Here is a 20,918-nt window from a genome sequence, read left to right on the forward strand (position 1 = left end):
TGGCAAAAGAAAGAACTAATCTGGTAGTAGCATTTTCATACCTTCCAACATTTCTCTGATGGAAATTATCAACAACAGCAGCAACAACAATTTTATTATTTATACCCCACCTATCTGTCTGGTTTGCCTCAGCCAGTCTAGACAGCTTCCAACATATATAAAAACATAATAAAACTATACAGGGCTGCCTTCAGATGTCTTCCAAAGGTTGTATAGTTACATATCTCATTGGTTTGGATGTTGCATAACTCCATACCCTACAAAATTTATCAGAGGAAAACAAGGACGTCCTAAGGAAATGTGGACATTCTGGGATTAAATCAGAAACCGGGAAGGCTTCTGTAAATCTGGGACTGTCCCTGGAAAATAGGGACACTTGGAAGGTCTGCATTTTGCAGAATAACAGTGATGGGGGAGATTCACCTTTTATGGCACTTGTGGTTAGGACATATGAAGCTGCCAGATCAATTAGTCCTTCTGTCTCGGTGTAGCAAGTTTATACCAACTGGCGGCAGCACTCCAGGTCTTCAGACATGTCTCTTTCCTACCTCTACTGAGAGATGCTGAAGTTTGATCATAGGACCTTTCCCATGCACAGCATGTACTCTGGCAATGATCCATGGCTTTTTCCCACACACAGAGGGGATGTACATCAGAGAGAGAGTGGTGGGAAGTATGTAAAATTGGCAATTCTCATACAGTTCACTCTGTGAATGTTTTCACTAAAAGGACACCTTATGTTGCCACTTAGGGGCCTTGCTAAATATACCTCTTGTATCATACATTGACAGATACAGGGCAGAAAAATAATTAAACAGAAATGTATATACTGAGTTTGCAGTGGGTTATGGATGTTTCTAGAACCTGCTCTACATCACTGGCCTATTAATAATTTTTGCTTGCTGGAGCAAAATCATATGATTTCCTTGAAATATGAATGAAAGATGTGAAGTCACTCATTAGGAATGCAGGCAGATGGTATAATGAAGCATTATTGCCAACAAAACAGTCCTTTGGAGGTTATCACACAAACCAACAGCGGGGAAATCCACATCCTGAAAACCAAAGCAAAGTGTAACGTACGCACTGGGCTTAAAATGGCATAACACTCTCCCAGAGAAACATAATTGTTTTCAAAGAGATAAAAACAGAGATGAAATGAAGGAACTGATTCCCTTTTCATTATTTTTTTTTAATATTCACACTCTCAAAATATAACATTGTGGGCCCATATTTCACTTCCTTATCTTTGATTTCCTTAATTAGTTTTCTGGCACCAGAAATACAGTATCATGTGGCTATGATAGCCAGAGGTAATGAGAATGTGTGGTTTAGGATGTTTTTTCAGAGCCATTCAGGAATAACATGTGGTCCCTCCCACACGTGTCAGTATGTGGGTGGCTGCCATGCTAAAAGCAACACCCAATCAAAACCTGTTATACCAAACAAGAGATTCAGGACTTTACCCCTGCAGTAGTAACACAATGTGTGAACAGTACCCAATTTTCTTTGTGAATGTCTAAACTTCCTCTTAATCATCTTCTCTTTCTCTCTCTTTTCTTTTCTTTTTGTCTGAACTACAACTTATTTGTTTCCAGTGGTGTAGACAGCATCTGGTTGTTAAAATTTGAAATTTGGCTCTTCTTCACTGTATTGATCATGATTATTGATCTATTAATCACCTTCTAAACCACCATTTTGTGCTGATTTGCACATATTTATTTTTTTAAGCACACACAAAAAAATGCATTGAAAACAGAACTCAAACCCTAACAAGCTGAATCTTGTGGCAAAGACCCCTTTATCCAGCTGGGAAAGCCTGTTTGAAGAAAAATGTCTTCAATTGTTTCTGGAAAGTGAAGATAGTGGGCGCCTTCATATCTCAATAGAAGCACTATTCCACAGAACAGGGGCTTCTGATCTTTTTCAAGCTTGCAGGAGAAACCCTTCCACAGAACACAGTGATCTATTGGGTGTTTAAGGTATAAGGCTTAGGTAACTTGGTCCGAAGTAGTATAGGGACATATAAGTTAGTACCAATACCTTGGACTTGGAGTCCAGGAGCGGAATGACAGCCAGTGCAAATACTGGAAGCAGGATATTATATGCTGGCAGTAATTCTGCCTCCATAAGCAGGCTAGTCACTGAATTTTGCACCAGATGCAGCCTCCAGAACTAACCCTCATTCCATCAGTGATGGTTAAGCTATGCAACAGGGTATATCCAACTAAGTCATATTCAGAGTAAATAAATACAGTGAAAATAATAAACATGAGTAATATAAAGCTATTTATTTAAACTGATATATTCTATGTATTACTTAATTGGGCATAACCCATTAATAAGATACTGGGTTGCAATCATGTAAGCCAATCCGTGCTAGGGAAGGGATGAAGGAAAAAAATAAGAGACACATCTGTGACAGCATTGCAATAAGGTGTGGAACAAGAAAGAAATACTCAGCAGAGGGTGACAATTTGTCAACACCATTAGCTCAGTAGTGATGCCTACCCAACAGCAATAGCTCATTTAAAATGTCATTTTCACCATAAACCAGTGACAGTATTCTGAGGGCTGAATGGGATTAGCAAACTCACAGTTTGTGACATTCTCACATTTTCCCCCTGAGCATGCCTCTCCTCATATGCTCTCAATTTCTCTGAATGACATCGTGACCCACCTTCTAGGTTAGGTTAAGCACTGGCCAGGTGTTTGTCTCCTCCCTCTCAGTTTCTCCTCATATTTGGTTCCACATGCTACTTCTTCCTACACAACAAGATTACAAAGCTAGAAATCTTCATCTGCACCTTGCTGCTGCTGTTGCTGAGAAAACTCTAACACTTTGGTCATCTCCTGCTTGACTACCGCAACTGTCTCCTCTATGGCCTTCCACTGACAAACATGCCCAGCCTTCTCACTTCCATCATTCACTTCACTGTTCAGCTTATGTAATACCTTTCATTAAGTCCTTACACGATATTCATGCTAGCTTGTGAATCCAGTGCAGAAATTCCCCATTATTTCAAAGCCCTTCATGCCCATGTCCCCTTATTTCTCTGTCCGGGGTTCCTTACATTCAGATAGATTCCTTCCCCTGTGGCTGAATGTCACTGACAATGTTTATCTGCCTACTCTGACAGGCATAATCAGGCATCTTTGTAATAATGGGTGCTGGATGAAATGCCATTTTCAGTAACAACAAATAAAGGAATAAGGAGTGGGAGGAAGGTTTCTCCCTCTCTTCTTGTTGCTCTCATAGCAGAACCGTTAAGAGGCAGGCGGTGAACTTAACAGAAGTGACTGTCATGCTCACCCTCCTAATACAATTGTCATGTTAAATGCCAAAAAGAAATGAAATCTGTGCTATTGAAGAACTGAATTTGACAGGCCCCACTGTTGACAGACTAATAAAGTCCCTGCTGTGGTGTTCTGGGATGACAGATGGCTCATTTTCCTCTTGTTAAAAATACATATTTACTGATATGGTACCAAAAGAAAAGAATACTACAGTTTTTCTTGTGTGCAAATATAGCTTTTTTAAAAAAAAATATATCAAGAAATTTAGAGCCTAAAGTTGACTGTACATGAAGGGTTGTTTTGATTACATTATTATCTTTCCAGAAGGCCAGTTCTTTTAGTGTGGTGCAGAAAACACGAAGAGTCTTATGGCACCTAAAAACATTATTGGTGCAAAAGCGTTAATGGGCTTTTAGAATGTCATCTTGGGCCCTGGTGGATAAGGGAAAGGGTTCATATCCTAGAGTTCCATTTCCATTTTTTGTCTCTTTCTCATCACAAGAAAGCTGCAGAGAAAGTTGAGTTTGGGGCAAAGAGTCGAACCCCCTTCCCTCTGGTGTAATAAAACCTAACAAAGAAGGAACAATGAACACTGAAAGAGAAAGAGCTCATATACAAATCTTATTTTTAAGGGATGCTTTTGTGATTGGTGTGTGTGAGAGAGAGATGCTTTTTTTACTCTTGAAAAACAAATCCACAAATTCAAAACCTGAATTTCAGATTTCAGACTTTGATACAACTTCTGGCCCTTTTTGCAACCATTTTTTTCTAGTCCAATCAAATTTTGTGTTAAAGTTTTCAGTATCGATGTCATAGTCATTTCAGCTTTTAACAGTGCACAGATCCTACTAGCACATATTTGAAACACCCAGCAGCGGCATAGCTAGCCGCTTGGGTGCCTGGGTGGAGTGTACGCGCCATTTAAAGGAGGGGGCAGGGGGCCTGTGGGGCGGGATAGGGCAGGGTGTGCCAGAATCCCAGCGCCTGAGCCCCATTCCACTCCACGGCTCTGCAGGCCTGTGTTGCTTTTTTGAGCAGTGCAGAGCCTCCAAGGAGTCCACATGCTGTCTCCCCCATAGCTGTTGAGCTGTTCAGGGGGAGGTGGCTGGCAGACGCAAGCCCCACACTGCCCAGTGCCCCCTGCCCACACCCAAGGTAAGGCTCTGACACCCAGAATATGTTTTAATATTTACCTTGGGTGCCACTGAACAGATTCAGGTGAGTTAATGCCTGTGCATATGTGTGTGCGCCCACATGAGTGTGTGTGTGTGTGTGTGTGTGTGTGTGTGTGTGTGTATGTATATATATATATATATATATATATATATATATATATATATATATGCAGGTTTTGGTGTCCTCGGGTGTCTTCCCGTGTAAAAGTTGGGGTGTCTAGGCGACGTTTCGACGAGGTCTCACTCGTCATCTTCAGGCTGGTGCTTTCGGCTTCTTGTTACTGGAACAGAGCAGGATCTCAGTGTTTGAGTTCCTATAAATACTGTTGAGGGGGTGTGGTGTATAGCCTCCAATGTTCTGGGCAGAGAGGAAGTTCCCAGGCTAGTGTGCCTTTTCTTCTTTTGTTCCTTAATTACTTGAGGGATATCTTGAGTGATTTCTTGAGTGATATCCTGAGTACCACTTAGGTGGGTCATTAGGTGTGGATTAGTTGCTAAAGTCTTTGTGTCTTGACCTCTTGAACTTTGTGAAGAGTTTTTCTGAGAAGATGGCTGTACTGCACTTAGTTGTGCTCTGGCTTGGCTTCGTGTATAGGGGCGAGCTGTGGTTTTGTGGCCTGTGTCAGCCAGATCTGTGTAGGGATTGCAGGGGGGTGCAGCATCCGGAGGTGCCACCATGGTTTGGCTACTGGATGGTGTCTGTAATTTATCTGTGGAGAGGGTCTGGGTTTGGGTCTGGTGTGGTTGATTGGTGATAGCGTTCTGTGTGCCTCTGGATCTGGTGTCAGTTTTTGTGGGGAGGGCTAATTTCCAGATGTCTGGCAAGCGGGATGTGTCGTCACGCTTGTTCATGTTGTGAGGGTGTTTCTCTATCTCGATGGCTTCCATGATTATTCTCTTGTGGTGATGTTCCATGTTAAAGAGCAATTTGGAATCTGCAAAATTAATTTCGTGTCCTGTTTCTTTCATGTGTTGGAAAAGAGAGGAAGTTTTTTCTTCTTTTTTGACGGCATTCTTGTGTTCTGCGATACGTGCATTTATTCGTCTGTTTGTTTGTCCAATGTACGTGGCTGGGCAGACTTTGCAGGGTATTTCATAGACCCCTTGGTTTTCCAACTGGATTTTATCCTTGGGGTTTCTGAGGATATTGGCTATTTTTTGGTTGGTGCAAAAGGCTGTTTTGATATTGTGTTTATGGAGGATTTTGCTAATTTTATCTGTAGTGCCCTTGATATAAGGAAGGAGGGCCATGCCATTGTTTTCTTCTGTGTCTTGGTTTTTGGGGGGTGTTTCTTTTTGGATTAGCTTCGTAACCCTGTTTTGCTGGTATCCATTGGCAATTAACACATTTGAGAGATTCTGTAACTCAGTTGTCAAGTGGTCTTTGTCAGCCAGGCGTTTGGTTCTGGAGATGAGAGTCTTGGCTACGGAGTTTATTTGTGCAGGGTGGTGGTGTGATTGTGCATGTAAGTAGCGGTTGGTGTGTGTTTTTTTCCGGTAGATAGTGTGTCTTTAGCAACTAATCCACACCTAATGACCCACCTAAGTGGTACTCAGGATATCACTCAAGAAATCACTCAAGATATCCCTCAAGTAATTAAGGAACAAAAGAAGAAAAGGCACACTAGCCTGGGAACTTCCTCTCTGCCCAGAACATTGGAGGCTATACACCACACCCCCTCAACAGTATTTATAGGAACTCAAACACTGAGATCCTGCTCTGTTCCAGTAACAAGAAGCCGAAAGCACCAGCCTGAAGATGACGAGTGAGACCTCGTCGAAACGTCGCCTAGACACCCCAACTTTTACACGGGAAGACACCCGAGGACACCAAAACCTGCATTCCTGTACCCGTGAAAATCTACGAAAGCATATATATATATATATATATATATATATATATATGAGAGAGAGAAGGGGAGAGGGAGAGAAAAGGGAAACCAAGGTAATTCATTTTTCTTGTCTTCTTTTCAAGGCATAGAATGTGTTTACTTCATTTTGACATTTCCCCTTCCAGTGAGATGACAGCCATTTGGAGTATTATTCACACAGGTAGAAGCAAGGCTTCATGTTTCAAGCTGGGTTTCAAAAAATCCACATATACTTTATTGATTGGGAATAAAGGGTGATGGGAAACAGAACTAGCCAAGCACAGCTGGCTCAGCAGCACTTGTCAGTGTGAGAAATTCAAAAATTATTCAAGAGCAAAAGTAATAGAATACAAAAAGAAGAAGAAAAATCAGGAAAAGAGGGGGGAAAGCTTACTTTGGGTGAGGGGATTCTTAAAGGTTGAAATCCTATACATATGTTCAATGGGACATACTGAATAGAAATGCATAGGGTTACACAGCATATATCATGTGGCCCCTTGCAGAGCCAAAAGTACATCTCTAGTGTATCCCTTGTTTGAAACATGAGAAGCAAAAACACAGAGAAATGCACAGTCACAGTGAGAAACTTGGCAAGTAATTAATAGTAGAGATAAACATATAGGATTTAGATGGCATCAAAATTACTTAATGGTCAAGTGTCTCAAATGGGAATTATTTCAAAATCCATTGTGGAATTAAGAGTCCCAATTTGTTCTGTTCCAGATGATGGTTGCACAGAAATATTGAGTGGTAGCAAGAGTCCAGATCTAGGATAGCTCCAACTGGAGCTCAGGTTGGAGAGTCACATACAAGCACAGCAGACTCAAATGATGCTTCAGCCACAGATAACTTACTGAAGCATAAATAAAGCAGCAGCTGACTATGGGTGGCTAGATCCAACTCCACAGAAGGAAGATCTATTAACTATTGGCGCCAATGACACCAGGGGAACTGTGGTTCTGTTATGGCTTCCAGGCTGGAGTCCTTGGTCTCTGAAGATTATGCTAACAGAACACAAGCTTATCATGTTGTGGAGATGTTTGGAAGCTGGCCTCCCTGTACATTTGGGCATCTGTGGGAGTGAAGTCACCTAGAGTTGATGTTGAAGCTAAAACCCTTCCCTACTCCATCTCCTCAGAGTTGATAACTTCACCCCCCAAATATTGCACAAACAAGAGTTGCCAAGGTTACAGTCGGCCATGATGTGGGCTGCGGGGGGAAATGTGGGTGCTTTGCAATAAGCTTGGGAAACAAAGGTTGCCTGGACGACAGTGGCCAATGCAGAAAGTGAAAGGGGGGAGTTGTTTCTGCAAGTGGTGCTGGGAAGAAGGAGGAAGTGGGCAGAATGCCATGCGGCACTGAAAAAGAAGACATCTTCACCACGAGGCAGAGGCAGCATGGCTGATTCTTCTGCTTGTGGGTCTGAGCTGGTTGCTCTTTGGAGGACAACGAATGGCTCTCCTGTGATATGAATTCCCTGAACCCTCTCCATCTAGATGCAGGTTTAAATATGTGTAAATAATCTATATTTCATAAAGACAATGCAGTCTCTGCTGTGCCTAATTTCTGACGAAAACACAAACCCTACGTGAGTGCCTGGAACCCCCTGGAATCTTTCTACCACTTGGCGATGATTGGGTGTGGCATGTAACCATACCATCCCTTCTTAAATTGGTACTTCACAAGTACTAAAAGGCATATCTAATAGTCTATACATGGCAGCCACTAAAACTGTTTGTTCCATTAGGGAATTATGGTCTGCCTACTGTTAGATGTATCTTCTCACAGCAGTCAAGTACCCCATTAAGATGAGACATTATCAAGACATGATAGCAAGAGAGGCACTTGCTAGCACTATGTCGCTAAACAATGTAATAGCTACTTAGTAAGCACACATTGTTCTTAAATAAAATAGTTATTGGCTACTCCTTGAGAAATGCTTTAATTTTAACCATCAGGTCATTCAAAAATATAAGGAATGTAAGTTATACCGCATGTAGTTAACACACACACATACACACACACCTTTTTTGGGGTCAATGTGGTTCATGTTTCATGTAAACAATCAAGATATCCCAGTCAAATTTATTCCAGTTAGAAATGTCATTTTAGTGAGAGAATAAGCCAGGTTTTCATGGTGTCTGGGTGGGGGAAAGTATTCATCTATCAAACGACACTTACCAAAGCAGAATGTTCAGTCTACCTGAATATTGGTACATCTGAGTATTTCATTTCAACGTAGAGCCAAAATGAATGTTGAAATGTTGGCATTTCCTGTGGGATGAAATTTCCATTTATGGAGCTGTGTTAATATTCTGCATATGTTATATTGGAAATTGTCTGACATTTCCTTTTCTTTTTCTTTTGGTAGGGAACATCCCTCTGGCAGCAAAGGAAACTTGTTAAGAGACCTTTTTTGTATGTATAAGATTAGCATGTACTGATTCAAATATCAGGGACTGTAATAATTTTTGTTAAATATCTCATAGCATGATGTTTGGACATGCTGACATCTTTCAGAACATAAGGGAGAAGTTATTTCTGTTACATCACCAAGGGAATATATAATCTATGGATGGCAGGATGAACTCCAGAGTGGAGAGATGAATGTCAGTAGTGATAGTGGGAGAAAGGAAAAACAAGAATTTGTGTTTCAGGAAGCAAGGATGGAGATAGGGTGGGGAAGGAAAAGCCTAAAAAGAAAAGGGCAAAAAGCTAGGCTATAGACAAGACTTGCCACTCTGACTTAGGACATGCCATGGGAGGAAGGAAAAGGTGATTCCACAGCTAGCCAACCCAGTGACAAATCATGGAGAGGAAGGATTAATTGAAGATCTGTTCAACAGTGGAATGGACTCTCTAGGGTTGTTGTGGACTTTCCTTCTTTGGAGATTTTAAAGCAGAGGTTGGATGGTCCTCAGACACTGATGTTTTAGCTAAGTTTCCTACATTGCAGGGGGTTATACTAGATTACCCTCAGGGTCCCTTCCAACTCTACGATTCTATGATTCTATGAAGAAATAGATGATTAATGGGGAAGCAAGACTGTTTAAATAAACAGATCTCAGGAGGGCTCTGAGAATAAGAAAAGCTCAGAATTCATCCAAGTGGAGAGCTTACAAGGTGGTTTCTAATAGCAAGAGAACCCTGAGGCTCTGAAGACTCCTGTGATCTGTAGTGGGAAAGTGGAAGATTTCACAATGTTGAATATAATGCAGAAGAAAACATTTCTATAGTCAGCCAGTGTTAGGGATTGAATTTTCTGAAAATCATAATGTCAGACTTATCTGTACAGTATCCCCCCTCCCTTCTAAATCCCATTTCACTCCTTGATCTTGATGAGACTTGAGCTATTGGCTTTATTGGTTCCATTACAAATACCAACATTTATTTCATATTATATGCATTATTATGCACTTAATGATGGTGAGGATTCCAGTTTGCACCACATTTTGGAGAGCACATATTCATTTCACCAGTCTTGGATCAGTGTGCAGATCAGGATGTTGAACTGTGGATCAAGCTCCACACTTGACAAACAGATCTTGGGGGAAAACAAATGTCAAGGAAAAAATGCAGAAAAATAGACTTGACTTTAAATTAGGCCATTCCGCATGTGCATTTTACTTTGTCCTGCTCCAGGTGCTTCACCAAACTTTAGCACCTGAGAAAATGGAACTAGCAACCATTAACAAAAACAGAAAAAAACCAAAAATGCTTCAGACTCCATGAGGACAATAAGAGCCAATGCTCCAGTTTAGGCTTCTGAGAGACTATTCAGAGCATCAGTTACCATATGTCTTTGTAGTGCTACTGATTCTCCTCCCTGCACACAAAGAGGACAGTTTCATAAAATGAAAGCATATTTTGGAGTTGGCAAAAATTGAATTGCCGTGATCTTCATTTCAAAAGTGCTACTCTGAAACATGCCTCTGTTTCTAATAAAACAAAATTGCATTGCTATGTGAAAGTTCAAGTCTGAAACACTGCAACCCAGGTCTCGTTCAAGCGCAGCTCACCACAGATTGCTTTCAAAAGCCAGAACAAAAATACTTTTCAGAATCATTACATGGTTCATGCAGCATGTAAAGTGGGAAATGAGTATTTTTAAAAACTCAAACATCCATGCCTAGAAATATGTCAATTTAGTACAAATGTTCTGTTGGGTAAGTACATTTTCATCTATTTCTGTGAAACAAATACCTTCAGCTATTGTTCATGTTGAAATCTGCCAAAAAGAACCCTATCATCCAAGCTCTCGGGGTTCACCTGTACTGAATGCAATAAAGGAACACTACTGCCAAAGAAAAGAAAATGAAAAAGTGCCTCCGTCTAGCAGAGTACAATGGGCAAATGAATTGCAGTTAGAGCCACGGGGGGGGGGGGGGAGGCAGGCCACTCAGGGATGGGACATGTGGATATACACCATGCTGATTCCTATCCCACCCTTCCTATGTAGCAATGTGAGATTAGCTAGATACCAGCTATGTGACCAAACAGGAATGTTCTCCATATATGCCAGTTAGCTGGGATGCATGTTGTTGTTAGGGACACGGGTGGCGCTGTGGGTTAAACTACAGAGCCTAGGACTTGCCGATCAGAAGGTCGGCGGTTCGAATCCCTGCGACGGGGTGAGCTCCCATTTCTCGGTCCCTGCTCCTGCCAACCTAGCAGTTCGAAAGCATGTCAAGTGCAAGTAGATAAATAGGTACCGCTCTGGCGGGAAGGTAAACAGCGTTTCCGTGCACTGTTCTGATTCGACAGAAGCGGCTTAGTCCTGCTGGCCACATGACCCAGAAGCTGTATGCTGGCTTCCTTGGCCAATAAAGCGAGATGAGCGCCGCAACCCCAGAGTCGGCCTTGACTGGATCTAATGGTCAGGGGTCCCATTACCTTTACTATGTTGTTGCTAATTATTGCATTTGTTAGCCGTGTTTCACACTACTGTATACTGCAGGCCATGGAAAGAATAGTCAGATGGGGTGCTGTGATTCTCAGGTTAATTTGATTTGGTCTCTTTCAGCAGGAAATAAAGCAGGTACGAAGGAGATTTGTTTCCATCTCAAAGCCATTGCCTGCAGCCCACTAATTTTATGCAACACCTTCTGCTTCTCCCTGTAATTATTTAGACAGTGAGGAAATGAGGCCGTGCCTGTTGCCTTCTTTCCCCAGCTGCTCATGTTATGTGGCTTTTGATAGTGGCCTCCATTTTGTCCTCAGAATTCAGCCAAAGATATGTTTGACTGAAGTGGATGAACATAGGAAATGACACTCCTCGCCCTGCTTTGGTTCTATAATATAACCAACCTTGTAATTAATTTCTCTATGCTTGGCCTTCTGACTAGGGAGGTCATGAGGATCCAATAAGTTACTTCCTCCTCAGGAAGCTAGCTTGCAAAAATGATTATTTTTGTTATAGTTGGAGCACTCCCCAATCAGCACCCCATGGAAACAACCACCCACCCCCAACTTGGACAGCCACTCCAAAGGGACCCGACTGAAATGGATCTAGAAAATCAGTTTCCTTCCAAAGTGCCTGAGAATCTGGTTTGCTGCCACCTGCTCAAGAACCTTGCCCAAGAAGGGGCAAGTGAGATAATGAGATAATTGATTTATAAACAAAACGACACTATGCTACAGGATTTTGAAATCCTGAAGACTCTAGTTTAGACAGAGATAGGACCCTTCAACCAATTCAGAATTGCAAAACACAACAACAACAACAACAACAACAACAACAACAACAACAACAACAAATGACACTTCCAGGATAAGCTAAAAACCTCAAGTGATATAACTTGTTCTCAAAAGGCAAATCCATTCAGGAAGGCCATTCTTCTAGGTCAACCTTCTAGATCGACTACCAGCATCCTTCCAGTTTAACTACCTATATCTTTGTTTGAATACCTGCTCAAATCTACTAATCCCTAGAAGTTTCCCTGACTACTCAATCCGTTTTTGTTCTGATGCCTTCTCATTGGTCATTTTTTTCAATTCCCCTTTACACACTTTCGGATTCCCTACCAATCTTTCAAAGATCAGGTTTTAATTTTATTTTGGTTTCTTCTTTGCTTGCTCTCCTCTCCCTGAGCACCCCTTGCAAGACTCTTTCAATATTATCTCTACTCACCCCATCCAGGCATTATCCAAGTGCATGCCAGGAACATGCTTAACTTGCCTCTAGACTTCAGGCTTGGTGAATGATCAAGGTCTGTGATCTTTTAAAAAATATTTGCAATTACTGTGGGCATAGATGTTTAAGCTCAGTGCCTGGGCCCCAGCTTTGTATACCTACTTACAAGTAGGTCTCATTGAATTTTGTGATTTATTTTTTTCTAATGTAGGACTGGGGTGTGAATTAACTTCCAAACGTTCCATTTCATGAGCCTGTGTAACAGAAACACTTTGCATATTTGCTAAAAGATAAATTCCCCTCTGTGCTTTTACGCTACAGTCATTTACATTGTGATCCACTTACAATTATGACAGGTTGTTCCTGTGTAGCCAGTTTCACCACAATCACAATGGAATGTTGTCCAGGATTGGGAGCATTCTCCTCCATGTTCACAGTAGTCTGGTAGACACCTGGGTGAGGAGGGTGAGAAAGGACAGTTCAGCAGGAGCAACAACAAAGGTATTAGTTGCTTTTAACCAGATTACATATGCAATGCAATGTGCAACGTATTGCCCTTTGCATAACTTTTCCTATCCCACTATGTTTCCTATGACTACAAACATTGGTGCATAGATGGAAACCATTTCTAGGTTTTCTGCTTAGCTTGAAACAAAGGTGTTCAAAAGAATAGCTTGCACTGAACAGAATGAATTCAAAACCAAGTCAAAATTAACACCAAAAAGAGGTTAGCTTTGTGTTCTTTCTGTGTCTAGGCAACATAAAATGTATGTTTTATTCTGGCCTCCGATAAGGAGTAGTAATGTAAGATGAACAGAGATGCAAAACTTTCATCATGTTTTCCTGTTTGCACTGACATTTCGGGTGCTAAACTGAGTATCTGGCTATACTAGGTTCAAGGATATATGAGTAAAGAGAGCTATTAAAAATAAAAATAAAAAGAGAATGGGTTGTGAATAATATACTTTATGCTCTCCCCCTCACTCTCACCAGAGCTCTGATACCAAGTACTAGTGAAATGAAGAAAGCAACATGAACTGCAGTAAAGCACAGGAAGTCAACAGAAGTGGGAACAGTGGGTGGTGGACCCAACCTGAGATCTCATTTCAAAGCCTTAGTTATGCGGACATAAATGCAGAATCAGCTTTGCTGGTACTCTTGAGGGCTAGGTTCCCCCTCAGAGCAGATTTCTCCCAGGTACTACACTTTAAATATTTATGAAATTTTATTGGGACAAAGAAAAAGGCTGTTTGGAGTTTTTCAGACTCTGGCTCACTCACTTGGGAGGAAGGTCCAGTCTGAACTCCTGGCATCATTCCCATGTTAAAATGATATCATGTGACTCCAGGGCCCTGGTGATTAAGATCCTCTCCTGGAACATAGCAGGCTGGAGAGGAAATGCCAATGACCCTGAAGACATTTGTTTTATCAAGTTATTTGACATCATCTTATCACAAGAAACCTGGGCTCACTATGAAATAAACTTGGAGGAATTCAATTCGTACTCCCTCCTAGCTCATAAATCCAATATCATGGGCCGATATAAAGCGGGACTAACCCTTCTCTGCACTCAGCAGCCTAATCTTAAAATCATTTCCCTCCAGCCATGAAATCATTTCCCTCCAGCCACATGACAACATTGCCCAGACGTTCTTATTGAGATATTCAAACTTGGTTCTAATTATAATCAACGTTTATATCCCCCCTTGTCCTGACAAGCAGACATTGATGGGCTATTAGAACCAACTCACATCATTTTTGGAAAAACTGGAGACCAAATTCCCCAACATTGATCTGCTAATTGCAGGTGATTTCAATGCAAGAGTGGGTAAAGACAATTTTGAGCTTGTGAGAGAGATGGGTTTCAACAATGAGGATCCCCTGCCCGAGCTTCTCTCTGTCATGTCACATTCCAGAGACACCCATATAAATGAAGCTGGAGTTTGCCTGAATGGTTCATTACCAGGTGACTTGCTAGGAGAGTTCACGTTCATCTCCAGGAGAGGAAATAGAGGTTCTTCTGCTCTGACAAACCAGGTTTAAACCTTTCAGATGGGCGACCGCATTGAGAGCAATCACCTTCCTGTGATTCTAACTATTAACTTCCCCATCCCCATGCATCCTCTGCAAGAAACTTCCCCATCTCCATGCATCCCCTGCCAACAGAACTGATCCAGCTCGAGCCATGAACTTTATGGTGAGCAACTGCACCCCTGGTGATTATTCATCTTTGACTCTGGCCACCAAATTTAACAATCCTGTGCTCACATCTGCATTGCCTCTGACTCCTGATGCAAGCAAAGATTTCCTGCTTAGAGTCCCTTGGACCACAGACTCACTTCACAAACTGTTCCAAACAGAGTTCAGTTTGGAACATAGAGCTTCTATAATTAACTTGGTAATCCCCAAAGAAGCTATTGAATGATTTGAAATCCTAATAACATCTCTGAATGAGTTTTTCAAAACAACAATTCAAAGGCTGAAAACAAACCAAGGAGCCCTTTGCTGTGACCTGGTTTGATAAGGAATGCAGCGATCTCAAAGAACACATCCAGAATATCTTCCGACAACACCATAAGGAAAAAGCCACTGCCCTACCCCCAGAATATTTCAACTCTAAAAACTTACCGCAGCATCTTATTTTGAAAAAAGAGGTTGAATCTTATTTTGAAAAAAGAGATCTGAACATACCAACAAACAATGGAAACATCTCCACTATGCCATAACCTCAAACAATGAAAGTTGATTCTCGTCCTTAGTTTCTGGGGCATTTAACATCAATCTCCTCTCCACCTATTTCGCCTAATGGTTGGTACCACTACTTTTCAAGTGCCTTGCATGAAGATCTTTCCAGTGGGACAGCTTGTCATCATTCTATGCAAATTGATGCCCCAGAGTGGCCTCCAGTTTCATCAGATGAAATAAAAATGTTAATAGGGCAGTTAAAACAAGGGGAAGCTGCTGGCCCAGATAGGATAGGTCCCAATGTTCCCCATTGAGGTTGGGAATTCCACCCTTGTTTGGCCAGGACACTCCATATTTACACCAGCTTTATGATCCCCACCTACACAGAGCTCTTTCCCTCGCAAGATTTAACGTTTTACCATCTGTGGTTTTTGCAAGGTAGATTCTCAAAAATCCCATACTCTGAAACATACTGCCCTTGTGGCACAAAACAGGTTGAATCCATCACACACCTTCTATTTTATCACCCATTTTATGCAATAAAAATAATAAGAAGAAAAATGATAAGTATTTGGCCCTCTTATTGAAGGTGGGGATTAATCGCACTGGCTCTTCCAGGGTGTCTCATGTGTTGAACAATTGTAGCAATGGCGTTGTGGAGAATGTGGCAAGATTTTTGAGTGACACTATGGAATTATGTCACCATAGGTCCTAAGGGCCATTTTCGTACCTCATGATGTCTGGACAGTTTTATCCTAAAGTATCTCATACTATATTTCATTAATTGTGTTGTGTTCTGATCCATGTATACAATGCACTTTTTAAATGTCAATAAAGGAAATTGATTGATGATTGAATGTTATCAGAGTAGCAAGGATGAAGTGCTACTGCTCACAGTAGATTGTACTGAGCTACATGGAGCTACGTTTGGTTTCCATGAAAAACAACTTTGTAATTTGTCCTGCACAGCATCACATCAAGGTATTTTTCACTGCCCCCTGCAGTCCCTTTTCTCTCCCCACCCATTTTCAAAATGTAGGTTAAAATCTTTTTTAAAAAAAATGCCCTTAAGAAGGATTAAACTTATTTTGTTTATTCAGAAACAAGCTGACTTTGCTTATGATTTTAATCAGATAACTAACACTTCTCTTTTAAAAAAAGGAATTTTGTGCTATGTGATTCTACTGAGGGGCACAGTACTATAGTTAGCATTGTGAGGTTATTGTATCTAATTAGCTAACAATTATTTGTCTAATTACCTCATAATTATTTATCAGAATTAGCCTAGCAGAGATATTACCCACACTAAATATATAATCAAGGGCTTGATATCCTGTCGTGCATTTGCTATCACCACCTTTACTGTGTGTTACTCATGCAGAAACAGGGCCAACTCCACATATTTTTCTGCCTAAGCCAAAGGACAAGATGGTGTATATCCACTCAACCCAAAATTCATGTGCAGAAGCCTAAAAGCCTGACAACTGATTTTTTCTTCTCACTAGCTTAGGAGGTGCAGGTCAGGAATACACAGCTCTATCCAATCCCTGCCTCTCATCATCTGCCACCTGAGGCTGCTACCTAATGGTAGTGCTGGCCCTGCCCAGAAATGTAGCTTTGTTTAAAGCTATAGCTAAAGTATAATTCCAGACCTTGACAGGGAAAACTTTGATTATAAGTGAGATGAATAAGGATCTATTTATTCGCATTGTTGAAAGGCATAACCCACAGTTAATATGTAACTCACTCTGTGTAGTATAGATATTGTGTGTGTGTGTGTGTGTGCGCGCGCGCGCGCGTGTGGTTTGGTTTTGTGACCACTTGATCCTTAGAGGAAATGAAAAAATGACCTATACAAAAATAGTAAATCCAGATGAGTTTCTTATCTGGCAGGGCCAATAGTTTTGGAATACAAGTCCTCTCTCTCTCTCTCTCCCTCTCTCCCTCTCTCCCTCTCTCTCTCTCTCTCTCTCACACACACACACATATATGAGATAACTTGTATTCCAAAACTTTTGGCCCTGCCTGATAAGAAACTTATCTGGATGTACTGTTTCAGTATAGGTCATTTATATCCCCTGTGAATAAAATTAATAACAATTATCTCACACGACACATATTTTTGACATAAATATCAATTTATGTGTGTGATAGCGACAGCACAAACACGCTTGCGTTTTCAACCCCTCCACAGTGGCCTTGTAACAATACACTGTTGTGCCTCACTGTCATTATCAGCAATACTGTGTTATAGAGAAGTGTCTCAATGAAATTGCCTCTGTTACTTATGTCTTGGATTCTGTTTTATAAATTCTGCTTTCAGGCAGGAACTAGCTGCTGCCGGCATCATCACCTCCTGGACACAGGCATCCAAGCTATGTCCAAGGACAGGGCCAAAGAGACAAAATGAGGATACTGGACTGTAGTTTGAGAGTCCTGGATTCTTCCAGAGAGTTTATCTGGGCAAATAAATGAGGGATGTCTCTGTTTGCTTGTGCTTTCTGGATAACAGTCCTATTCCTACAGTAGTATCCTAGGAAGAGGGGGCTGGGAATTATAAAAAGAATAATCAAAACTATGGGGCCTTGACCCATGGCATTATCCCTCTTTCTGTCCATGGGAGTTATCAGAGAAAGTGGCTTCCTGCTGCGGCTCCTTCCCCAGCTTGTTCTGGCTTGATTGCCTAATTTCACACTGTCCTTGCTCCTGACAAATAATAAACAAACTCTTGCCAGATAATTATCACAGAAGGAGTTCTCGGCTCTCTGAGAGCTGGCAATGCCATTTCTCAGTTTTATTATGCCTCCCTGTCAGGCATACTTGAGGAACAATCAGATAGGGAAACCCAGCCATCTCCAACTGCATGATCAAGCCTGTATATAAACATGGCACTGCACAACAAAGGAACCTGGGCTACAAAAAACTGAATGCTTAATTTTAGTCTAGCTTATCTGAAAATTCCATTATAGGAACATGGGAAGCTGCCTTGGTCCATTCTCATGATGGTCTACACTGACCGGCAGCCGCTCTCCAGAGTTTCAGCCAGGAGTTTCCCCCAGTCCTGCCTGGAAAGCAGGGGTGCGGATTTCAACAAATGCATTCTCCAAAATTCTCCAATAATTTGGGGGAGAAGTCAGAATAAGAAACTGGATGAGTTTTCGGAAAATTCTTGTCCAGAGAAACTGGTTCAGGTTTATTGTCTATGGTTCAGTCCCTGACATCTTCAGCTATACATAGCAGTTCAGTGTTGGATTAAAAAATAGCTGTGCAATCCTATGTATGCCTACTCAAAATTAAATGGGGATTCCTGTATATGACTGTAGCATTGTTCATTGAATTGTGAAGTTGCCAGACATAAGTTGACTGACATAAGGCAGCTCCATGTGGTCATATGTCCATCCCATCCATCTCACTTGACAGTTGCAGGACATGGCAGCTTGTTTACTTGCCTGTGCTTCACTCAAGAACAGCCCATGCATAGCTCAAGGGAGCCATTCAGGCCCTTCTAGCATCAGGGCTGGTTACCCTGTTACATTTAATTCCAAGGCAATCCACTGATCATGAGAGAGCGGTTATGCAAACAGTGTCAACGCTGGAAATTCTGTACTGTCAGGAAGGGAAAGATGAGTGCACAATGAAAGTTCAGGATCCCCAAAGACAGGGTGTTAAAGTTAGTGAAGGAAGGAGTGCAAACCAATGTCTTCTCTCGACAACTTTTTCTAGCTCACTGCAGGTTAATTATTCCAGGGCAAAGACAATATCAAATATTTGCTTCTTCAGTCCCAGCAAAGGAATTTGATTTCACTATAAAACAAATAAAGTTGAAACACACAGGGCATAATTAGAAAGAAGATTCTCCAGTTTCCATGGCCAGTTTTTAAAGAGAAAGAATTAATAAGTTGAGATCAGCTGTATCCCACAAATTAAATGTTAAAGAGCTTGCATGTGCAAAAACAACCCTCTGTTTTCATTTTTTCTTCTCCTTTCCATTTCTCTCTCTCTCTTTTCTCAGCCTGCAATAGGATGTAATTTCCCTCTGGTCTGCTTTCTATAATACAACACGCACAATTTTGAGCAGAAAATGCTAAGTCTGAAATTAAATTTCCAAGCATAAATTCAGGTTGGTTTAAGAACGTCAGGGCAGGCAGAAAGGAGAATCATCTATTTTAAAAGCAATCTCTGATTAGGAGGAGTGCTCTGCCAAAAATAATTTCCCTTTTTTGGTGTTTTGTTTGGTTGGTTGGTTGGTTTTGCATTATTCATCATTTAATGAGGAACAGAATGCACTTGAAAATTATCAAACCGGGGAGAAAGTTCAGTGACATTAACATGGGTGAGGACAGAGTTTTTGTCATGCTTTCCTTACTTCTGAAGTAGCCAATGGGTATCCTTTCTTTCACTCTGCACATCATCTCACTAGTGATCTGCACTCTACAGCCTTTGTGTCCAAAGTATATAATATATCTCATTTATGTTGGAAAGGTAGGGACTATTAACAAGATACAAGTCTAGCTATCACATCCTGTCTTCATGCTTTGTCCCATTTAAGACCTCCTCTCTTGGAGTTCTGTTTGGATTGAACATCAGGGCAACAAATAGCTGGATCTGAATTGTTTTATCTGTATATATTGGAAAGTGTTTTGTCTGTTCATTTATTTGTTCTCTATAGGGTTAGCTGCTTCTCAATATATTGCCACCAAATATGACATAAGGGTTTGTGAGGTGGAGGTGGCAGACTTCATCACTGGATACTGGGAGCCATTTAGAATCAATGTGGTGGTCCAAAATGTCAGTTTGACCTGACTTTGCCTGTTTTTTGACATAGATTTGGCTGCCACTAAAATATTAAACTCAGAATGAGAGTCTGGGGTGGAGGTGTCCATTTGTGTGTGTGACATTTGAGTGCCAGCTGCCATTCTGAATCAAGAGGGTAGACTAAGACAAGACTTTAGTGTTACTTCACCCAATTTATGGTGGGCCCAAACTAAAAAAACACCACACCATATATATATATATACAAATCACAATTTTGGGGGTTTCTAAAAAATTCTGAGCAGCAGAAGGGAGTGAGTTATTTGAGAGTGGGTAAAAATAGGTCGCTGTTCAAGAACAATGGGAAAAACAATAAAAGGTATGAAAAGACATGGGTAAGGAAGGGGGGAATGAGGCAAATTACAATTACATGAGGACTGAGGGGATAAGCAATACATCACAAACATCCCAATTCAGATTTCTGGGATTCATTGCAGAACTTCATTTTTTACCATTACAGGAAAAGATGGATTATATTTCATTAACCATGTTACAACCCACCCACCCCCTCCTTGTCTGTGACCTATGATCTTTTTACTTGAAACCAATGATGACAAACTAATAGGAAAGTAGTGAGACTTCCCAGAGCCATTTCCCCCCAAATCTGTCCTCCTGTATTTTCATCTATTTGCTGTTAATTGGTTTCACCCAGATTTCCACAGAAGCTGTGATGATAGCGTCCATCACCCAGTAATCCACCAAGTCCCTTTGGAACCTTCTGAAATTGCTTTTGTAAACTTAGTGCCTTTCCATAGAACCTGTGGTGCTTAAAATATCCGTTACGTGTTCATCAAAGTCATCCGTGTGCTCGACAGAAATTTCATTATCCTTATTGTGGTTTCTGGTAGAAAATAGAGAGATAAAATTCCTCTTCACTGAAAAGCTGGATCATTCTATTCATCTATTTTATCAGCCAACCAGCAACAGAGCTGAGATTTACTGCAG

General features: G+C 41.2%; 1 protein-coding gene across 2 annotated transcripts in view; it reads right to left on the reverse strand.

Annotated features, from left to right (window-relative positions):
- Window positions 1–20,918, reverse strand: part of CNTNAP5 (contactin associated protein family member 5) — a 302,323-nt gene that overhangs the window by 114,528 nt on the left and 166,877 nt on the right. For both annotated transcript variants that reach the window (XM_081885529.1, XM_081885528.1), the window contains one exon: window positions 12,822–12,928. In XM_081885529.1, the coding sequence (XP_081741655.1) occupies window positions 12,822–12,928 (107 nt within the window). The remainder of the gene's footprint in view (window positions 1–12,821; window positions 12,929–20,918) is intronic.

The sequence above is a fragment of the Podarcis melisellensis genome, assembly GCF_964234715.1.
Source record: "Podarcis melisellensis genome assembly, chromosome: 1".
NCBI lineage: Eukaryota > Metazoa > Chordata > Lepidosauria > Squamata > Lacertidae > Podarcis > Podarcis melisellensis.